Raw genomic sequence first — 19,036 nt, forward strand, 5'->3', positions numbered from 1 at the left:
TTGATTTAAAGTGAAGACAATAAAAGACTAAAACCTGTCTCTGGTCGTAACCCTTAGTGTCCTCTGAATAAGACCCAGTTGAGGTCAGTTAGCTGCAGTTCTCCCTGCGGCCTGCTGGTGGCGCTGGTGCTTCGCTGCGTTTCCTGCTCTGCCGCAGCAGAAGAAGAGTCAGACCGGAAACTAAACAGAGCGACGGAGCAACGCAGCAGAAGAAGAAGGGAAAGTGAATAACGACCGTCTGAAGGTAAACAAAGTCACTGTCGATTATTCGACGCAGGCCGATCAGCTCCTTAGCAGCGCTACTGCTGAGCTAGCAGACTAGCCGCGTGCTAGCTGGATGCTAACAAATGCTAACGGCGGGGCCACGTCACAAGCTGCGTCGCCTTGGTTACCGTTAGTCCGGGTCCGGTCTGGTTTATGAACCAGGTTTAAATGTTGAGGTTGACACTGAGCTAGCTTCAGCCACGATCCACCAATCAGTGCTCAGAGCGGAGCGGCAGCCAATCAGAGCGCAGACAGAGCAGCCCTGTGATTGGTCAGACAGGTGAGAGAGGAACAGCTGGACGTTAATTAATGAATCACATCAGTCAGTAACGAGGCTGTTGTCTCTTCAGGCTCATGGACGCTCTTCCTCTAACGCTTCCCTTGTTGCCGCTGGTTACAGCATGGAGCGCTCTGATTGGACGGTTCCCTCACTGACTGAAGACCTCCAGGTGAGTGAGCATCAGGGTTCATCCTCAGGAGACACTAGTGAGACTATAACTCAGGTCCCGTGTGTTTCAGATCTGCAGTCAGGATGTCGGACTCGTCTGCTGAAGGTAACAGCTCAGACTTTACGTTGTCTCTGGTCACATGTCCCTCTCTGGTCACATGTCCCTGTCTCACTTCTCTGTCTGTTTACATCAGATGGCCAGAGGGAGGCGGAGTCTACCAGCAGGTGAGTCTACCTGGACTTCCTGTAGTTCATTCACACCTTCAGTTTATCCGCAGATGTTTCTTTGACAGCTACACGTTAACAACCTGTAGACAGGTGACTGTAGACAGGTACAGGTGACCGTAGACAGGTGACTGTAGACAGGTGACTGTAGACAGGTGACTGTAGACAGGTACAGGTGACCGTAGACAGGTGACTGTAGACAGGTGACCGTAGACAGGTGACTGTAGACAGGTGACTGTAGACAGGTGACCGTAGACAGGTGACTGTAGACAGGTGACTGCAGACAGGTGACCGTAGACAGGTGACTGTAGACAGGTACAGGTGACCGTAGACAGGTGACCGTAGACAGGTGACTGTAGACAGGTGACCGTAGACAGGTGACTGTAGACAGGTGACTGCAGACAGGAGACCGTAGACAGGTGACTGTAGACAGGTACAGGTGACCGTAGACAGGTGACTGTAGACAGGTGACCGTAGACAGGTGACTGTAGACAGGTGACCGTAGACAGGAGACCGTAGACAGGTGACCGTAGACAGGTGACTGTAGACAGGTACAGGTGACCGTAGACAGGTGACTGTAGACAGGTGACTGTAGACAGGTGACCGTAGACAGGTACAGGTGACCGTAGACAGGTGACCGTAGACAGGTGACAGCAGACAGGTGACAGCAGACAGGTGACAGCAGACAGGTGACTGTAGACAGGTGACTGTAGACAGGTGACCGTAGACAGGTGACTGTAGACAGGTGACCGTAGACAGGAGACTGTACACAGGTGACCGTAGACAGGTGACCGTAGATAGGTGACAGAAGACAGGTGACTGTAGACAGGTGACTGTAGACAGGTGACCGTAGACAGGTACAGGTGACCGTAGACAGGTGACCGTAGACAGGTGACAGCAGACAGGTGACAGCAGACAGGTGACTGTAGACAGGTGACTGTAGACAGGTGACTGTAGACAGGTGACCGTAGACAGGTACAGGTGACCGTAGACAGGTGACCGTAGACAGGTGACCGTAGACAGGTGACAGCAGACAGGTGACTGTAGACAGGAGACCGTAGACAGGTGACCGTAGACAGGTGACAGAAGACAGGTGACTGTAGACAGGTGACCGTAGACAGGTGACCGTAGACAGGTGACAGAAGACAGGTGACTGTAGACAGGTGACCGTAGACAGGTGACTGTAGACAGGTGACTGTAGACAGGTGACTGTAGACAGGTGACTGTAGACAGGTGACCGTAGACAGGTGACTGTAGACAGGTGACCGTAGACAGGAGACTGTACACAGGTGACCGTAGACAGGTGACCGTAGATAGGTGACAGAAGACAGGTGACTGTAGACAGGAGACCGTAGACAGGTGACCGTAGACAGGTGACCGTAGACAGGTGACAGCAGACAGGTGACTGTAGACAGGTGACTGTAGACAGGTGACCGTAGACAGGTGACTGTAGACAGGTGACCGTAGACAGGTGACTGTACACAGGTGACCGTAGACAGGTGACCGTAGACCGGTGACTGTAGACCGGTGACTGTAGACAGGTGACCGTAGACAGGTGACCGTAGACAGGTGACTGTAGACAGGTGACCGTAGACAGGTGACCGTAGACAGGTGACCGTAGACAGGTGACAGCAGACAGGTGACTGCAGACAGGTGACCGTGCTGTGTGTTGTCAGGATGTGGGCGGAGTCAGAGGCGGGTCCATCCAGGTGTGCGTCCAGCAGACAGGGTTACTGTGGATACTGCAGAGTTCTGTACAGGAACCTGGAGCAGGTAAACTCGCCTCAGATCATGTGACCTGAACCTCTGAGTCTCAGCCAGTAACGTGTCCTGGTTTGTCTCAGCACCTGTCCAGTCTCAGACATCTGGATTCGGTGCGGGCGTCGTCCAGAGGCGCTGTGTCCTCGGCCGGGAGCAGACTGACGCTGCTGGAGCGCTTCCTGCAGGACGTCCTGCAGCACCACCCGCATCGCTACGGCGACCCCAGGTACCAACACGGCACAGGTGTGAGAAACAAACGCACCTGTCTCTCGGTGTGAATCTCTGTGTTTGTCTCCATCAGGCCGTCCCACGCTGACCTCCCATCAGTCTCCACCCCCCTGCTGCCGAGGGCGGAGCTTGATGAACTCTTCTCTGAGGACGACAGCTGGTCTCTGGGAACCAGGGAACACCTGCCCAGCTCTGAGGACGTGTCCTACCAGACGGCCAATCAGCAAGAAGACGAGGGCATCCAGGGCCAACCAGGAGAGAGGGCCAGTCAGGACAGGCTGTCAGCACCAATCAGAGAGCAGGAGGACAGAGGGAGCGTCTCAATGGGGGACACACAGTCACCACACACCCAAGCCCCGCCCCTTCCGACTCAGGCCCCAGCCTCTGTCCACAGGAAAGCCCACAGGAAGACCAACAGGAGGAAAACCAGCAACTCCTCCACCTCCTCACGGCCCCCCAGGGGTCCAGACCCAGACCCAGACCCAGACCCTGTCCCTGTCCCTGCCCTGAGTCCTGGGACCCGGCCCCCTTCAGAGCTGAGGCCCTGGATGTTGTGGCAGAAGGAGAAGAGAAAGGCCATCTCCTCGGCCCCCCTGGACCCCGTGGACCCCCTGGACCCCCTGGACCCCCTGGACCAGACCATAGAGGAGGTTGGTCAGAGTTAAATTCTGTCTGGACTAAACGTTGGTCTGTTTCCGTGACGTGACGCATTTGTGTTTGGACTCAGGTGATCCAGATGTGTTGTCATGGCGTCAGTTCCCCGCGCCGCCAGCAGGAGGAGACGGAGAGTGTTCATCTCAGCCTCCCTGTCTCCATGGAAACACAGAGTGAAGACTGGGACTCACCTGTGCAGGTACTTGTGTGTCAGTCGGAGGAGATGCTGTGTTTTTATTGGTCCTGAAGCTGGACGTTTGTCTGCAGGTGGTTCTCCAGACACACGGGGAGACACCTGTCCAGGTGAGACAGACGGAGGGACGGGACCTGGGCCGTCTCATGGACTTTCAGGTGGACCTGAAGGACCAGTTCTACTCGGACCAGCTGGACGCTGCCCTCCAGTCTGACGGCAGACCGAGGGCCAGGGTCCAACCGGACCAGGGTTTCTGGACTCTGCCCATAGAGGAGGTCCTGCCGGCCCCAGAACATATCCCAGAATCCTTTAGGGGGAAGACCTGGGCCCAGATAGAAAAGGAGGACGAGGCGAGGGTGGAGAGACTGGTCGGCCAGTTCAGACGAGGAAGATTCATCTGCTACTTCGACAGCGAGTCGCTGGCCAGGTGAGATGCAGACGTCACCTGTACATCTGTGCCCATCGTTGTTTAAAACCTCTTCTGCTCCTGTCGTTCAGGTATGGGAGGAGCCTCAACAGGAAGCGTCGTGGTGACAGGAAGGGGGCGAAGCCAGACACAGGTGTCCCGCCGCTGTTGGACCAAGATGACGAGGACAACGACATGAGGGGGAGGAAGACGAGGAGGCGGGGCTTTAGACTGGCGTCCAGGTGTCAGGTCGTTAAAGTCAGTCACAGCACTCAGACCGTCCGATTGCTCGTCCCGGCTGTCCATCACCTGGCTCCAGAGGCCCCGCCCACCAGTGTCCCTGCGGCCAATCAGGATGCAGCAGAGAGGACGCCTGAGGCTCAGACGTGGCGCTGCCTCCCCGAGTCGTACTCCAACATCATCACACCTGTGCAGCCGCGCACCTCTCTGGTCTACCTGCTCTGCCCCCCATCAGGATCAGGCTCCACCCCCACCTGCCCTCCTGCTGCTCGCTCCGCCCCCAAACGCTGCAGGAAGAAGCGGCGTCCACTCGACCTGCAGGGGTTAAAGGTCAAATACAAACGACTTCCTGTCAGGTTTTACGAGCCCGGCACCAACCGCATCCTGAAGAACCCCCCTAAAGGCGTCCTGTCGCGCAGAGTCTCCGCCCCCTCAGAGCCACCGCCACCCTGCGTCCGTCAGCTGTTCAGGAGTTTGAGTCCAGACCTGAATACCGACCGGCCGTCAGGAGACCCAGGGTCCTCCAGGGTCAAAGGTCACAGGTCATCAGGGAGTGGTTTCCTCCTGAGCACGCTCAGTAGGGACTCAGCTCAGACTGACGTGGTCAGCTCTGCTCCTCCCATCGACAGCAGGTCAGAGCGGGGGAGGTGGCGTCGGAGGGAGAGGACACTCCCCCCACCTTTCAAGAGAAGAACCAGGGCTCAGGCTGCACCCCCCCAGCCCAGGAGGAAGGGCCTGCGACGGGCAGGACCCGGCAGAAAACTCCCCGGGTCTACAGGCCCCGCCCTCCTCACCCACACCCCTCCTCACCCCTCCCACCGGGGGAGGAGGCGGGGTCGCAAGAGGGGGCGAAGGTAGCAGGAAATCTGGAACAGCCTCATTTCTAACTTTCAAAATAAAAGCTGACCTGAGGTTTTTACAGAAATGAACTTTGTGTTTTTACTTTGTTTGGTTTTATACGAAAACAAAACTTTTCTCATGAAATATTTTTTTATTTAAATTCTGTTACACGAGTTTTCAGTTCTAACTGTTGAATAAAACTTTTCTAACCTGAACTGGAGTCACCTGCTCAGTTTGTTCTCACAGTGTCCACCAGGTGGTGGACGGAGTGTCCCACCTGGTCTGAGGCCTCCAGAAGCTCCGCCCTCTTCCTCTCACCTGCAAATGAAACACGTCCTCAGTGATTGGTTGTTAAGACGAGAGAGAATAGGACCAAACACCTGTCTCACTGTGTCTCACCTGTCTGTCTCTCTGTCCATATGTCTGTCTTCATCACGGTCCTCAGCCTTTCCACAGTCTCCTGCAACAACTTCTCTGGACTACATGTCCCACAATCCTCTTCTTCGTCAGACAGACAGGTGACTTCTCCCTGTAGCTCCGCCTCCTGAGGTCCATCCTGTTGTCCTATTGGACAGCCGTCATCTGAAGACTCGTCCTCACTGTGTCCATCATGTGACAGAGGTGAGACCCGGTGGACAGTCAGAGAAGTAGTTTGTAGTTTGTCCTCCGTCTTCATTAGTTCCTCCTCCTCTTCTTCTGTGGTTCTGTCAGAGGCTGGCGTGATGTCTCCACGCTCCGTGTCCATGTGTGCCGTGTTTTTGACGTGTTGTTGAGCCTCCATCTTGTTCAGAGCCTGAAGAACAGGTGTTACGTGTGTTACCTGAGTGTTACCTGTCTCTTACGTGTATGTTACCTGTCTGTTACCTGGGTGAGCATGTCCTGCAGGTGAACGTTGTGTTGTCTCAGGGATTCTACGGTAACCTCCATTTCGGAGCACCGGTCCTCCAGGACGCCCTGCTCTGATTGGACGGTGAGCCGCCACGCCTGCACTTCCTGCTCCAACTGCCTGAAAACAGGAAAATAAAACTAAGTGCTGAACTCGTCCACGTTGTCTTGTGTCTCGATGGTCTCACCATTTGTCTCTCTGCAGGTTTCTGACTTCTGTCAACAAAGTCGACGCCTTTGAACGACAGGAAACCGTTTATTATTGGAGGAAACTCTGTGACCATTTCCTGGAACAGATGATCAGAATTCACCTGTGGACTTGGTGTGTCCTCGTCCGTCTGCAGAGCTTTAGATGAGGACGTGCAGGGAAGAGAAGGACGCACCAAGGCATCATGGGAAATACTTCTATCAGAGGAGGGACTGTGAGCTGAGTCAACCAATCGCGTTGAGGCGTCAGAGGGGGGTGGAGCACTGAGGAGGTAACGGCTTCATTAAAGAAAGCTGCTTAATGAGATAGTCTGACACCATTTCCACACCGGTCTCACCTGTTCTGAGTCTCCCCTGGCTCCGCCCACATCAGGAGGCTCCTGTCCACTTCTCTCCGAGTGTTTCGCCGTGGCAACAGGGCGCAACGAGCGCTGTGTACTAACGAGGACAGAGACTCCCTCCAGGTGGGCTAATTGAGATCAAGGACAAATCAGAAATGGTCTGTACCTATCAATGCCCGAGTGTTGTCACCTGTGTGTCGTCACCTGTGTGTCGTCACCTGTGTGTCGTCACCCGTGTGTCGTCACCCGAGTGTCGTCACCCGAGTGTCGTCACCCGAGTGTCGTCAACTGTGTGTCGTTACCTTAGTGTCGTTACCCGAGTGTCGTCACCCGTGTGTCGTCACCCGTGTGTCGTCACCCGAGTGTCGTCAACTGAGTGTCGTTACCTGTGTGTCGTTACCTTAGTGTCGTTACCCGTGTGTCGTTACCTTAGTGTCGTTACCCGTGTGTCGTCACCTGAGTGTCGTCACCCGAGTGTCGTCACCTGTGTGTCGTCAACTGAGTGTCGTTACCTTAGTGTCGTTACCCGAGTGTCGTCACCCGTGTGTCGTCACCCGAGTGTCGTCACCCGTGTGTCGTCACCTTAGTGTCGTCACCCGAGTGTCGTCAACTGAGTGTCGTTACCTTAGTGTCGTCACCTGAGTGTCGTTACCTTAGTGTCGTCACCCGAGTGTCGTCACCTGAGTGTCGTTACCTTAGTGTCGTCACCCGTGTGTCGTCACCCGAGTGTCGTCACCCGAGTGTCGTCACCTTAGTGTCGTTACCTTAGTGTCGTCACCTGAGTGTCGTTACCTTAGTGTCGTCACCCGAGTGTCGTCACCTGAGTGTCGTTACCTTAGTGTCGTCACCCGTGTGTCGTCACCCGAGTGTCGTCACCCGAGTGTCGTTACCTTAGTGTCGTCACCCGAGTGTCGTTACCTTAGTGTCGTCACCTGAGTGTCGTTACCTTAGTGTCGTCACCCGAGTGTCGTCAACTGTGTGTCGTTACCTTAGTGTCGTCACCTGAGTGTCGTTACCTGAGTGTCGTCACCTGAGTGTCGTTACCTTAGTGTCGTCACCCGAGTGTCGTTACCTGAGTGTCGTTACCTGAGTGTCGTCACCTGAGTGTCGTTACCTTAGTGTCGTCACCCGAGTGTCGTTACCTGAGTGTCGTCACCTGAGTGTCGTTACCTTAGTGTCGTCACCTGAGTGTCGTTACCTTAGTGTCGTCACCCGAGTGTCGTCACCCGAGTGTCGTTACCTTAGTGTCGTCACCTGAGTGTCGTTACCTTAGTGTCGTTACCCGAGTGTCGTTACCCGAGTGTCGTCACCCGTGTGTCGTCACCCGAGTGTCGTCACCCGTGTGTCGTCACCCGTGTGTCGTTACCTTAGTGTCGTCACCTGAGTGTCGTCACCCGAGTGTCGTCACCTGAGTGTCGTTACCTTAGTGTCGTCACCTTAGTGTCGTCACCCGTGTGTCGTTACCCGAGTGTCGTTACCTTAGTGTCGTCACCCGAGTGTCGTCACCCGAGTGTCGTCACCTGAGTGTCGTCACCTTAGTGTCGTTACCCGAGTGTCGTCACCCGTGTGTCGTCACCCGAGTGTCGTCACCCGTGTGTCGTTACCTTAGTGTCGTCACCTGAGTGTCGTCACCCGAGTGTCGTCACCTGAGTGTCGTTACCCGAGTGTCGTCACCCGAGTGTCGTCACCCGTGTGTCGTCACCCGAGTGTCGTCACCCGAGTGTCGTCAACTGAGTGTCGTTACCTTAGTGTCGTCACCCGAGTGTCGTCACCCGAGTGTCGTCACCCGAGTGTCGTCACCCGAGTGTCGTCAACTGTGTGTCGTCACCCGAGTGTCGTCACCCGAGTGTCGTCACCCGAGTGTCGTTACCTTAGTGTCGTTACCCGAGTGTCGTTACCCGAGTGTCGTCACCTTAGTGTCGTCACCTGAGTGTCGTCACCTGAGTGTCGTCACCTTAGTGTCGTCACCTTAGTGTCGTCACCTGAGTGTCGTCACCCGAGTGTCGTCACCCGAGTGTCGTTACCTTAGTGTCGTTACCCGAGTGTCGTTACCCGAGTGTCGTCACCTTAGTGTCGTCACCTGAGTGTCGTCACCTGAGTGTCGTCACCTTAGTGTCGTCACCTTAGTGTCGTTACCCGAGTGTCGTTACCCGAGTGTCGTCACCTTAGTGTCGTCACCTGAGTGTCGTCACCTGAGTGTCGTCACCTTAGTGTCGTCACCTTAGTGTCGTCACCTGAGTGTCGTCACCTGAGTGTCGTCACCTTAGTGTCGTCACCTTAGTGTCGTCACCTGAGTGTCGTCACCCGAGTGTCGTCACCCGAGTGTCGTCAACTGTGTGTCGTCACCCGAGTGTCGTCACCCGAGTGTCGTCACCCGAGTGTCGTTACCTTAGTGTCGTTACCCGAGTGTCGTTACCCGAGTGTCGTCACCTTAGTGTCGTCACCTGAGTGTCGTCACCTGAGTGTCGTCACCTTAGTGTCGTTACCTTAGTGTCGTCACCTGAGTGTCGTCAACTGTGTGTCGTCACCCGAGTGTCGTCACCCGAGTGTCGTCACCCGAGTGTCGTTACCTTAGTGTCGTTACCCGAGTGTCGTTACCCGAGTGTCGTCACCTTAGTGTCGTCACCTGAGTGTCGTCACCTGAGTGTCGTCACCTTAGTGTCGTTACCTTAGTGTCGTCACCTGAGTGTCGTCAACTGTGTGTCGTCACCCGAGTGTCGTCACCCGAGTGTCGTCACCTTAGTGTCGTTACCCGAGTGTCGTTACCCGAGTGTCGTCACCTTAGTGTCGTCACCTGAGTGTCGTCACCTGAGTGTCGTCACCTTAGTGTCGTCACCTTAGTGTCGTCACCTGAGTGTCGTCACCTGAGTGTCGTCACCTTAGTGTCGTCACCTTAGTGTCGTTACCTTAGTGTCGTCACCCGAGTGTCGTCACCTGAGTGTCGTTACCTTAGTGTCGTCACCCGTGTGTCGTCACCCGAGTGTCGTCACCCGAGTGTCGTCACCCGAGTGTCGTCACCCGAGTGTCGTCACCTTAGTGTCGTTACCTTAGTGTCGTCACCTGAGTGTCGTTACCTTAGTGTCGTCACCCGAGTGTCGTCACCTGAGTGTCGTTACCTTAGTGTCGTCACCCGTGTGTCGTCACCCGAGTGTCGTCACCCGAGTGTCGTTACCTTAGTGTCGTCACCCGAGTGTCGTTACCTTAGTGTCGTCACCTGAGTGTCGTTACCTTAGTGTCGTCACCCGAGTGTCGTCAACTGTGTGTCGTTACCTTAGTGTCGTCACCTGAGTGTCGTTACCTGAGTGTCGTCACCTGAGTGTCGTTACCTTAGTGTCGTCACCCGAGTGTCGTTACCTGAGTGTCGTTACCTGAGTGTCGTCACCTGAGTGTCGTTACCTGAGTGTCGTTACCCGAGTGTCGTCACCCGAGTGTCGTCACCCGTGTGTCGTCACCCGAGTGTCGTCACCCGAGTGTCGTCAACTGAGTGTCGTTACCTTAGTGTCGTCACCCGAGTGTCGTCACCCGAGTGTCGTCACCCGAGTGTCGTCACCCGAGTGTCGTCAACTGTGTGTCGTCACCCGAGTGTCGTCACCCGAGTGTCGTCACCCGAGTGTCGTTACCTTAGTGTCGTTACCCGAGTGTCGTTACCCGAGTGTCGTCACCTTAGTGTCGTCACCTGAGTGTCGTCACCTGAGTGTCGTCACCTTAGTGTCGTCACCTTAGTGTCGTCACCTGAGTGTCGTCACCCGAGTGTCGTCACCCGAGTGTCGTTACCTTAGTGTCGTTACCCGAGTGTCGTTACCCGAGTGTCGTCACCTTAGTGTCGTCACCTGAGTGTCGTCACCTGAGTGTCGTCACCTTAGTGTCGTCACCTTAGTGTCGTTACCCGAGTGTCGTTACCCGAGTGTCGTCACCTTAGTGTCGTCACCTGAGTGTCGTCACCTGAGTGTCGTCACCTTAGTGTCGTCACCTTAGTGTCGTCACCTGAGTGTCGTCACCTGAGTGTCGTCACCTTAGTGTCGTCACCTTAGTGTCGTCACCTGAGTGTCGTCACCCGAGTGTCGTCACCCGAGTGTCGTCAACTGTGTGTCGTCACCCGAGTGTCGTCACCCGAGTGTCGTCACCCGAGTGTCGTTACCTTAGTGTCGTTACCCGAGTGTCGTTACCCGAGTGTCGTCACCTTAGTGTCGTCACCTGAGTGTCGTCACCTGAGTGTCGTCACCTTAGTGTCGTTACCTTAGTGTCGTCACCTGAGTGTCGTCAACTGTGTGTCGTCACCCGAGTGTCGTCACCCGAGTGTCGTCACCCGAGTGTCGTTACCTTAGTGTCGTTACCCGAGTGTCGTTACCCGAGTGTCGTCACCTTAGTGTCGTCACCTGAGTGTCGTCACCTGAGTGTCGTCACCTTAGTGTCGTTACCTTAGTGTCGTCACCTGAGTGTCGTCAACTGTGTGTCGTCACCCGAGTGTCGTCACCCGAGTGTCGTCACCTTAGTGTCGTTACCCGAGTGTCGTCACCCGAGTGTCGTCACCTTAGTGTCGTCACCTGAGTGTCGTCACCTGAGTGTCGTCACCTTAGTGTCGTCACCTTAGTGTCGTCACCTGAGTGTCGTCACCTGAGTGTCGTCACCTTAGTGTCGTCACCTTAGTGTCGTCACCTGAGTGTCGTCACCCGAGTGTCGTCACCCGAGTGTCGTCAACTGTGTGTCGTCACCCGAGTGTCGTCACCCGAGTGTCGTCACCCGAGTGTCGTTACCTTAGTGTCGTTACCCGAGTGTCGTTACCCGAGTGTCGTCACCTTAGTGTCGTCACCTGAGTGTCGTCACCTGAGTGTCGTCACCTTAGTGTCGTTACCTTAGTGTCGTCACCTGAGTGTCGTCAACTGTGTGTCGTCACCCGAGTGTCGTCACCCGAGTGTCGTCACCCGAGTGTCGTTACCTTAGTGTCGTCACCCGTGTGTCGTCACCCGAGTGTCGTCACCCGAGTGTCGTCAACTGTGTGTCGTCACCCGAGTGTCGTCACCCGAGTGTCGTCACCCGAGTGTCGTTACCTTAGTGTCGTTACCCGAGTGTCGTTACCCGAGTGTCGTCACCTTAGTGTCGTCACCTGAGTGTCGTCACCTGAGTGTCGTCACCTTAGTGTCGTCACCTTAGTGTCGTCACCTGAGTGTCGTCACCTTAGTGTCGTCACCTGAGTGTCGTCACCTTAGTGTCGTCACCTGAGTGTCGTCACCTTAGTGTCGTCACCTTAGTGTCGTCACCTGAGTGTCGTCACCTGAGTGTCGTCACCTGAGTGTCGTCACCTGTGTGTCGTCACCTTAGTGTCGTCACCTTAGTGTCGTCACCTGAGTGTCGTCACCCGAGTGTCGTCAACTGAGTGTCGTCACCTTAGTGTCGTCACCCGAGTGTCGTCACCCGAGTGTCGTCACCCGAGTGTCGTTACCTGAGTGTCGTCACCTGAGTGTCGTCACCTGAGTGTCGTCACCTTAGTGTCGTCACCTTAGTGTCGTCACCTGAGTGTCGTTACCCGAGTGTCGTTACCCGAGTGTCGTTACCTTAGTGTCGTTACCCGAGTGTCGTTACCCGAGTGTCGTCACCTGAGTGTCGTCACCTGAGTGTCGTCACCTTAGTGTCGTCACCTGAGTGTCGTCACCTTAGTGTCGTCACCTGAGTGTCGTCACCTGAGTGTCGTCACCTGAGTGTCGTCACCTTAGTGTCGTCACCTGAGTGTCGTCACCTGAGTGTCGTTACCCGAGTGTCGTTACCTGAGTGTCGTTACCTTAGTGTCGTCACCTGAGTGTCGTCACCTGAGTGTCGTCACCTGAGTGTCGTCACCTGAGTGTCGTCACCTTAGTGTCGTCACCTGAGTGTCGTCACCTGAGTGTCGTTACCCGAGTGTCGTTACCTGAGTGTCGTTACCTTAGTGTCGTCACCTGAGTGTCGTCACCTGAGTGTCGTCACCCGAGTGTCGTCACCTTAGTGTCGTCACCTTAGTGTCGTCACCCGAGTGTCGTCACCCGAGTGTCGTCACCCGAGTGTCGTTACCCGAGTGTCGTTACCCGAGTGTCGTTACCTTAGTGTCGTCACCCGAGTGTCGTCACCCGAGTGTCGTCACCTGAGTGTCGTCACCTTAGTGTCGTTACCCGAGTGTCGTCACCCGTGTGTCGTCACCCGAGTGTCGTCACCCGTGTGTCGTTACCTTAGTGTCGTCACCTGAGTGTCGTCACCCGAGTGTCGTCACCTGAGTGTCGTTACCCGAGTGTCGTCACCCGAGTGTCGTCACCCGTGTGTCGTCACCCGAGTGTCGTCACCCGAGTGTCGTCAACTGAGTGTCGTTACCTTAGTGTCGTCACCCGAGTGTCGTCACCCGAGTGTCGTCACCCGAGTGTCGTCACCCGAGTGTCGTCAACTGTGTGTCGTCACCCGAGTGTCGTCACCCGAGTGTCGTCACCCGAGTGTCGTTACCTTAGTGTCGTTACCCGAGTGTCGTTACCCGAGTGTCGTCACCTTAGTGTCGTCACCTGAGTGTCGTCACCTGAGTGTCGTCACCTTAGTGTCGTCACCTTAGTGTCGTCACCTGAGTGTCGTCACCTTAGTGTCGTCACCTGAGTGTCGTCAACTGTGTGTCGTCACCCGAGTGTCGTCACCCGAGTGTCGTCACCCGAGTGTCGTTACCTTAGTGTCGTCACCCGTGTGTCGTCACCCGAGTGTCGTCACCCGAGTGTCGTCAACTGTGTGTCGTCACCCGAGTGTCGTCACCCGAGTGTCGTCACCCGAGTGTCGTTACCTTAGTGTCGTTACCCGAGTGTCGTTACCCGAGTGTCGTCACCTTAGTGTCGTCACCTGAGTGTCGTCACCTGAGTGTCGTCACCTTAGTGTCGTCACCTTAGTGTCGTCACCTGAGTGTCGTCACCTTAGTGTCGTCACCTGAGTGTCGTCACCTTAGTGTCGTCACCTGAGTGTCGTCACCTTAGTGTCGTCACCTTAGTGTCGTCACCTGAGTGTCGTCACCTGAGTGTCGTCACCTGAGTGTCGTCACCTGTGTGTCGTCACCTTAGTGTCGTCACCTTAGTGTCGTCACCTGAGTGTCGTCACCCGAGTGTCGTCAACTGAGTGTCGTCACCTTAGTGTCGTCACCCGAGTGTCGTCACCCGAGTGTCGTCACCCGAGTGTCGTTACCTGAGTGTCGTCACCTGAGTGTCGTCACCTGAGTGTCGTCACCTTAGTGTCGTCACCTGAGTGTCGTCACCCGAGTGTCGTTACCCGAGTGTCGTTACCCGAGTGTCGTTACCCGAGTGTCGTTACCTGAGTGTCGTCACCTGAGTGTCGTCACCTGAGTGTCGTCACCTTAGTGTCGTCACCTGAGTGTCGTCACCTTAGTGTCGTCACCTGAGTGTCGTCACCTGAGTGTCGTCACCTGAGTGTCGTCACCTTAGTGTCGTCACCTGAGTGTCGTCACCTGAGTGTCGTTACCCGAGTGTCGTTACCTGAGTGTCGTTACCTTAGTGTCGTCACCTGAGTGTCGTCACCTGAGTGTCGTCACCTGAGTGTCGTCACCTGAGTGTCGTCACCTTAGTGTCGTCACCTGAGTGTCGTCACCTGAGTGTCGTTACCCGAGTGTCGTTACCTGAGTGTCGTTACCTTAGTGTCGTCACCTGAGTGTCGTCACCTGAGTGTCGTCACCCGAGTGTCGTCACCTTAGTGTCGTCACCTTAGTGTCGTCACCCGAGTGTCGTCACCCGAGTGTCGTCACCTGAGTGTCGTTACCCGAGTGTCGTTACCCGAGTGTCGTTACCTTAGTGTCGTTACCCGAGTGTCGTTACCTGAGTGTCGTCACCTGAGTGTCGTCACCTGAGTGTCGTCACCTTAGTGTCGTCACCTGAGTGTCGTCACCTTAGTGTCGTCACCTGAGTGTCGTCACCTGAGTGTCGTCACCTGAGTGTCGTCACCTTAGTGTCGTCACCTGAGTGTCGTCACCTGAGTGTCGTTACCCGAGTGTCGTTACCTGAGTGTCGTTACCTTAGTGTCGTCACCTGAGTGTCGTCACCTGAGTGTCGTCACCTGAGTGTCGTCACCTGAGTGTCGTCACCTTAGTGTCGTCACCTGAGTGTCGTCACCTGAGTGTCGTTACCCGAGTGTCGTTACCTGAGTGTCGTTACCTTAGTGTCGTCACCTGAGTGTCGTCACCTGAGTGTCGTCACCCGAGTGTCGTTACCTTAGTGTCGTCACCTTAGTGTCGTCACCCGAGTGTCGTCACCCGAGTGTCGTCACCCGAGTGTCGTCACCTTAGTGTCGTCACCTGAGTGTCGTCACCTGAGTGTCGTCACCTGAGTGTCGTCACCCGTGTGTCGTCACCTTAGTGTCGTTACCCGAGTGTCGTTACCTGAGTGTCGTTACCTTAGTGTCGTCACCTGAGTGTCGTCACCTGAGTGTCGTCACCCGAGTGTCGTCACCTTAGTGTCGTCACCTTAGTGTCGTCACCTGAGTGTCGTCACCCGAGTGTCGTCACCCGAGTGTCGTTACCTTAGTGTCGTCACCTGAGTGTCGTTACCTGTGTGTCGTCACCCGAGTGTCGTCACCCGAGTGTCGTCACCTGAGTGTCGTCACCCGTGTGTCGTCACCCGTGTGTCGTCACCCGTGTGTCGTCACCCGAGTGTCGTTACCTGTGTGTCGTTACCTGTGTGTCGTCAACTGAGTGTCGTCACCCGAGTGTCGTCACCCGAGTGTCGTCACCCGAGTGTCGTCACCTGTGTGTCGTCACCCGTGTGTCGTCACCCGAGTGTCGTCACCTGTGTGTCGTCACCTGTGTGTCGTCACCTGTGTGTCGTCACCTGTGTGTCGTCACCTGAGTGTCGTCACCCGTGTGTCGTCACCCGAGTGTCGTTACCTGTGTGTCGTTACCTGTGTGTCGTCAACTGAGTGTCGTCACCCGAGTGTCGTCACCCGAGTGTCGTCACCTGTGTGTCGTCACCCGTGTGTCGTCACCCGAGTGTCGTCACCTGTGTGTCGTCACCTGTGTGTCGTCACCTGTGTGTCGTCACCTGTGTGTCGTCACCTGAGTGTCGTCACCTGAGTGTCGTTACCTTAGTGTCGTCACCTGAGTGTCGTCACCTTAGTGTCGTTACCTGAGTGCAGAACTCGAGCACTGGATGGTGGGTTTTGTGTTTCCTGGACTGACGATCGGTCAGGAAGCAGCTTTGACACACGTGGACGTTCACACACTTCATACATCGATACCTGAAAACAGAGACACACTCACCTGGACAGTGTTGAGCCGGTTTATTTAACAGGACAGGTGTCAGCAGACAGACTCACCTGAGCCCGGTGATGGGGAAGGTCTTGCAGGTGTGGCAGCGGACGGTGTGACTGACGTTCTGACAGACCGACAGCCGGTACAGAGTGGGTAACCATAGCAACAGGCGTGGTTCACTCTGTAGCCATGACAACACGTGTGCTTCACTCGCCGTCGGGCTCAAAACCTGTAAATGCACAGTCAGAGCGTTGCCACGGCAACCACCAATCACCTGCAAAGTGTTTGTTCTCACCCCGTTGAAACACGACCTCACCGCCACCTCAACGCCGCCGAACACTGCTTCCTCCTGCACCGCCGCAGGAACCTGAACACATCTACGTTAGAGAGGGAGGACAGAGGCATGCTGGGAAATGCAGTCTAGGCTGTCTTTACCTGGCTGAGGTCCTGCAGCAAAGATCTGAGTCCAGACCTGCTGAAGGATCCTGAACTGTTCTCTGAAACCAGACCTGCACAACACAAGCATGAGGCAGTCAGGACGTTCGGTCTGAGCATGCTCAGAGACAAACTGATTAATAAAAAGATCAAATCTAATTTGTTTCCACGTGTCTCTATGTTCTTTTATCGACCTCTGTATTTGAGCAGCAGATTGTCTGAAGACAGCGCGATCAGAGCATTTTGTAGAGAACGAGCTGAAACGCTTCCAGTCTGGCTCCTGAAACACAAGAATCAGCTTTAACTCAGCGGCGCCTCCTTCAGGACGACACTGGACACATGGAGACATGAACTGACCCGTCAAACAGCCTGAACATCAGTCTGCACGTCTCCTCTGGACCTGCCACAGTCACATGACCTGGAACTTCCTGTGACACGCTGTGGAACATCCTGTTCATCACCAGAGTCACTTCATCCCTGTTCATCATGACGTCCTCCTGCTTAGCTCCGCCCACCGAGCGTAGCGCCGTCTTGACGTGTCGAACGAACACAACATCCACTGAAACAAAGATTTTAAACAAAGATGTTATTGTGATGCTAGTCTATTGTGGTGCTAGTCCATGCTAGTCCATGCTAGTCTATTGTGATGCTAGTCCATGCTAGTCTATTGTGATGCTAGTCCATGCTAGTCTATTGTGATGCTCGTCCATGCTAGTCTATTGTGATGCTAGTCTGTTGTGATGCTAGTCCATGCTAGTCTATTGTGATGCTAGTCCATGCTAGTCTATTGTGATGCTAGTCCATGCTAGTCTGTTGTGATGCTAGTCTGTTGTGATGCTAGTCCATGCTAGTCTATTGTGATGCTAGTCCATGCTAGTCTATTGTGATGCTAGTCCATGCTAGTCTATTGTGATGCTAGTCTATTGTGATGCTAGTCCATGCTAGTCTGTTGTGATGCTAGTCCATGCTAGTCTAATTGATGCTAGTCGTATCTGATTCTAGACTATGCTAGCCATGTTGTGAAGCTAATCGATACTAGCTGTGTTGTGATGCTAATCAATGCTAGCCGTGTTGTTGATTCTCACTGTGACAGAGTTTCTGCAGAGACATCAGTTTCGTTGCTGCTCTGTAGACGGACGGACGGATTTCATTCATTCCTTCTGTTCAAAATAAAAGTAGACAAACATGATGACAGACGCTAAAATGAAATCTGTAAAATAGAAGAGTAGAAACCAGAGGGGGATTTTACCGATGCTGTCCAGATCCATGAGGAGTTCACGTCTGAAAACGTAAATTAACATCAGAGCAGGTTTCACAGATTCTACATGAAACCCTGATCATTTAAATAAACCCAGACTGATCTGAACCGGACCGATCTGAACCGGACCGATCCAGGCGTCAGGACGCCAGGACAAATAACAGCAGACAGTAAACAGGATAAAAGCAGACTCACCTTCCTTCCTTCTGCCTGAGTTTAAAGACAAAGCTACTGAAAGATGAATGAAGGTTTCAGTTTTCATCACAGCTGCTTCTCACCTGCTGCCTGTGGGCCAATCAGCAGGAAGCAGAGAGATGACATCACAGTGGTCAAAGCCAGGAGATGAATGAATCATGAAGACATTTGAAAATGGTTTGTCTAAAACCTTGTTTGATTGCACCTCAGTCAGTCAGAGTGGAACGTTTGCAGAACGTTTGTAGAACCAGAAACCATATAGAGAACGTTAAGAAACTAAACAGGTTGAAGAGAAATTAGAAAGAAAAATTAAATTAAAGCAATAGTTCAAAGAGTGGCTGACACCTGATCATGGTGGTGGTGTTGTAGTTTGTGACTCTGACCACCAGACATGCTAAAAGTTAGGGTTAGCCATGGTTAGCCATGGTTAGCCAGGGTTAGCCTTGGTTAGCCAGGGTTAGCCTTGGTTAGGGTTAGCCAGGGTTAGCCATGGTGAGCCAGGGTTAGCCTTGGTTAGCCAGTGTTAGCCTTGGTTAGGGTTAGCCAGGGTTAGCCATGGTGAGCCATGGTTAGCCAGGGTTAGCCTTGGTTAGCCAGTGTTAGCCTTGGTTAGGGTGAGCCATGGTTAGCCAGGGTTAGCCTTGGTTAGCCAGTGTTAGCCTTGGTTAGGGTTAGCCAGGGTTAGCCAGGGTTAGGGTTAGCCAGTGTTAGCCTTGGTTAGCCAGTGTTAGCCTTGGTTAGCCAGTGTTAGCCTTGGTCAGGGTTAGCCAGGGTTAGCCATGGTGAGCCATGGTTAGCCAGGGTTAGCATTAGCTCCATGACCTCTGGCCTGGTTTGAGTGTTGGTGGTCTGATGATGGAAACAAACCAGCGCTGTGGTGGAGCTGTGAACCGTTATTGTTTTGCGGCGGCTCTTTGTTCGTCTTCACACTGAAGCTCATTGTTGGTCTCTGGGTCGTACGAGGACGAGACACTGGAGCTTTTCTCCTTCTGTTCTGAGAGAAACCAAGAAACACAAAGCCTCTCATCCACCATCACACCAGCAACATGAGCTAACAGGACCTGCTTCAATGTTAGCCTTTGTTTAGCATGCTAGCATCAGCTGATCAGCAGGAATGTTACTCAGAGACAAAGACAAACCAAATGTACCTCACTGACTCTGAACCTTCATGTCTTCATGTTGAATTCATGTCGACGTGATTCACCAGTT

General features: G+C 54.3%; 2 protein-coding genes across 5 annotated transcripts; one reads left to right on the top strand and one right to left on the bottom strand.

The window, feature by feature from the left end:
- Positions 1-75: 75 nt before the first annotated feature.
- Positions 76-5,474, top strand: zdbf2 (zinc finger, DBF-type containing 2). 4 transcript variants are annotated; one of them, XM_084574279.1, is made up of 10 exons: positions 76-544; positions 615-713; positions 784-818; positions 907-937; positions 2,614-2,710; positions 2,782-2,924; positions 3,000-3,576; positions 3,654-3,779; positions 3,848-4,200; positions 4,272-5,474. In XM_084574279.1, exons 3-10 carry the CDS (start codon positions 797-799, stop codon positions 5,275-5,277), a joined length of 2,355 nt encoding a protein of 784 aa, XP_084430405.1. In that variant the 5' UTR covers positions 76-544; positions 615-713; positions 784-796; the 3' UTR covers positions 5,278-5,474. The 4 variants fall into 4 exon arrangements, with proteins under 4 accessions (XP_084430405.1, XP_084430407.1, XP_084430406.1 ...); XM_084574281.1 differs by having other exon boundaries at positions 665-713; XM_084574280.1 differs by having other exon boundaries at positions 114-244.
- dytn (dystrotelin) lies at positions 5,475-17,675 on the bottom strand (the record flags this gene model as incomplete). Its single annotated transcript, XM_084574283.1, is given in 14 exon segments — positions 5,475-5,577; positions 5,659-6,052; positions 6,124-6,265; positions 6,333-6,379; positions 6,456-6,615; positions 6,690-6,820; positions 15,815-15,926; positions 16,005-16,168; positions 16,235-16,306; positions 16,375-16,448; positions 16,569-16,654; positions 16,732-16,933; positions 17,460-17,538; positions 17,541-17,675. Coding segments are annotated over 14 exon segments (1,887 nt in total). The 3' UTR covers positions 5,475-5,488.
- Positions 17,676-19,036: the final 1,361 nt, after the last annotated feature.

This window comes from Chelon labrosus, assembly GCF_963514085.1.
Source record: "Chelon labrosus genome assembly, chromosome: 24".
Taxonomy (NCBI): Eukaryota; Metazoa; Chordata; class Actinopteri; order Mugiliformes; family Mugilidae; genus Chelon; species Chelon labrosus.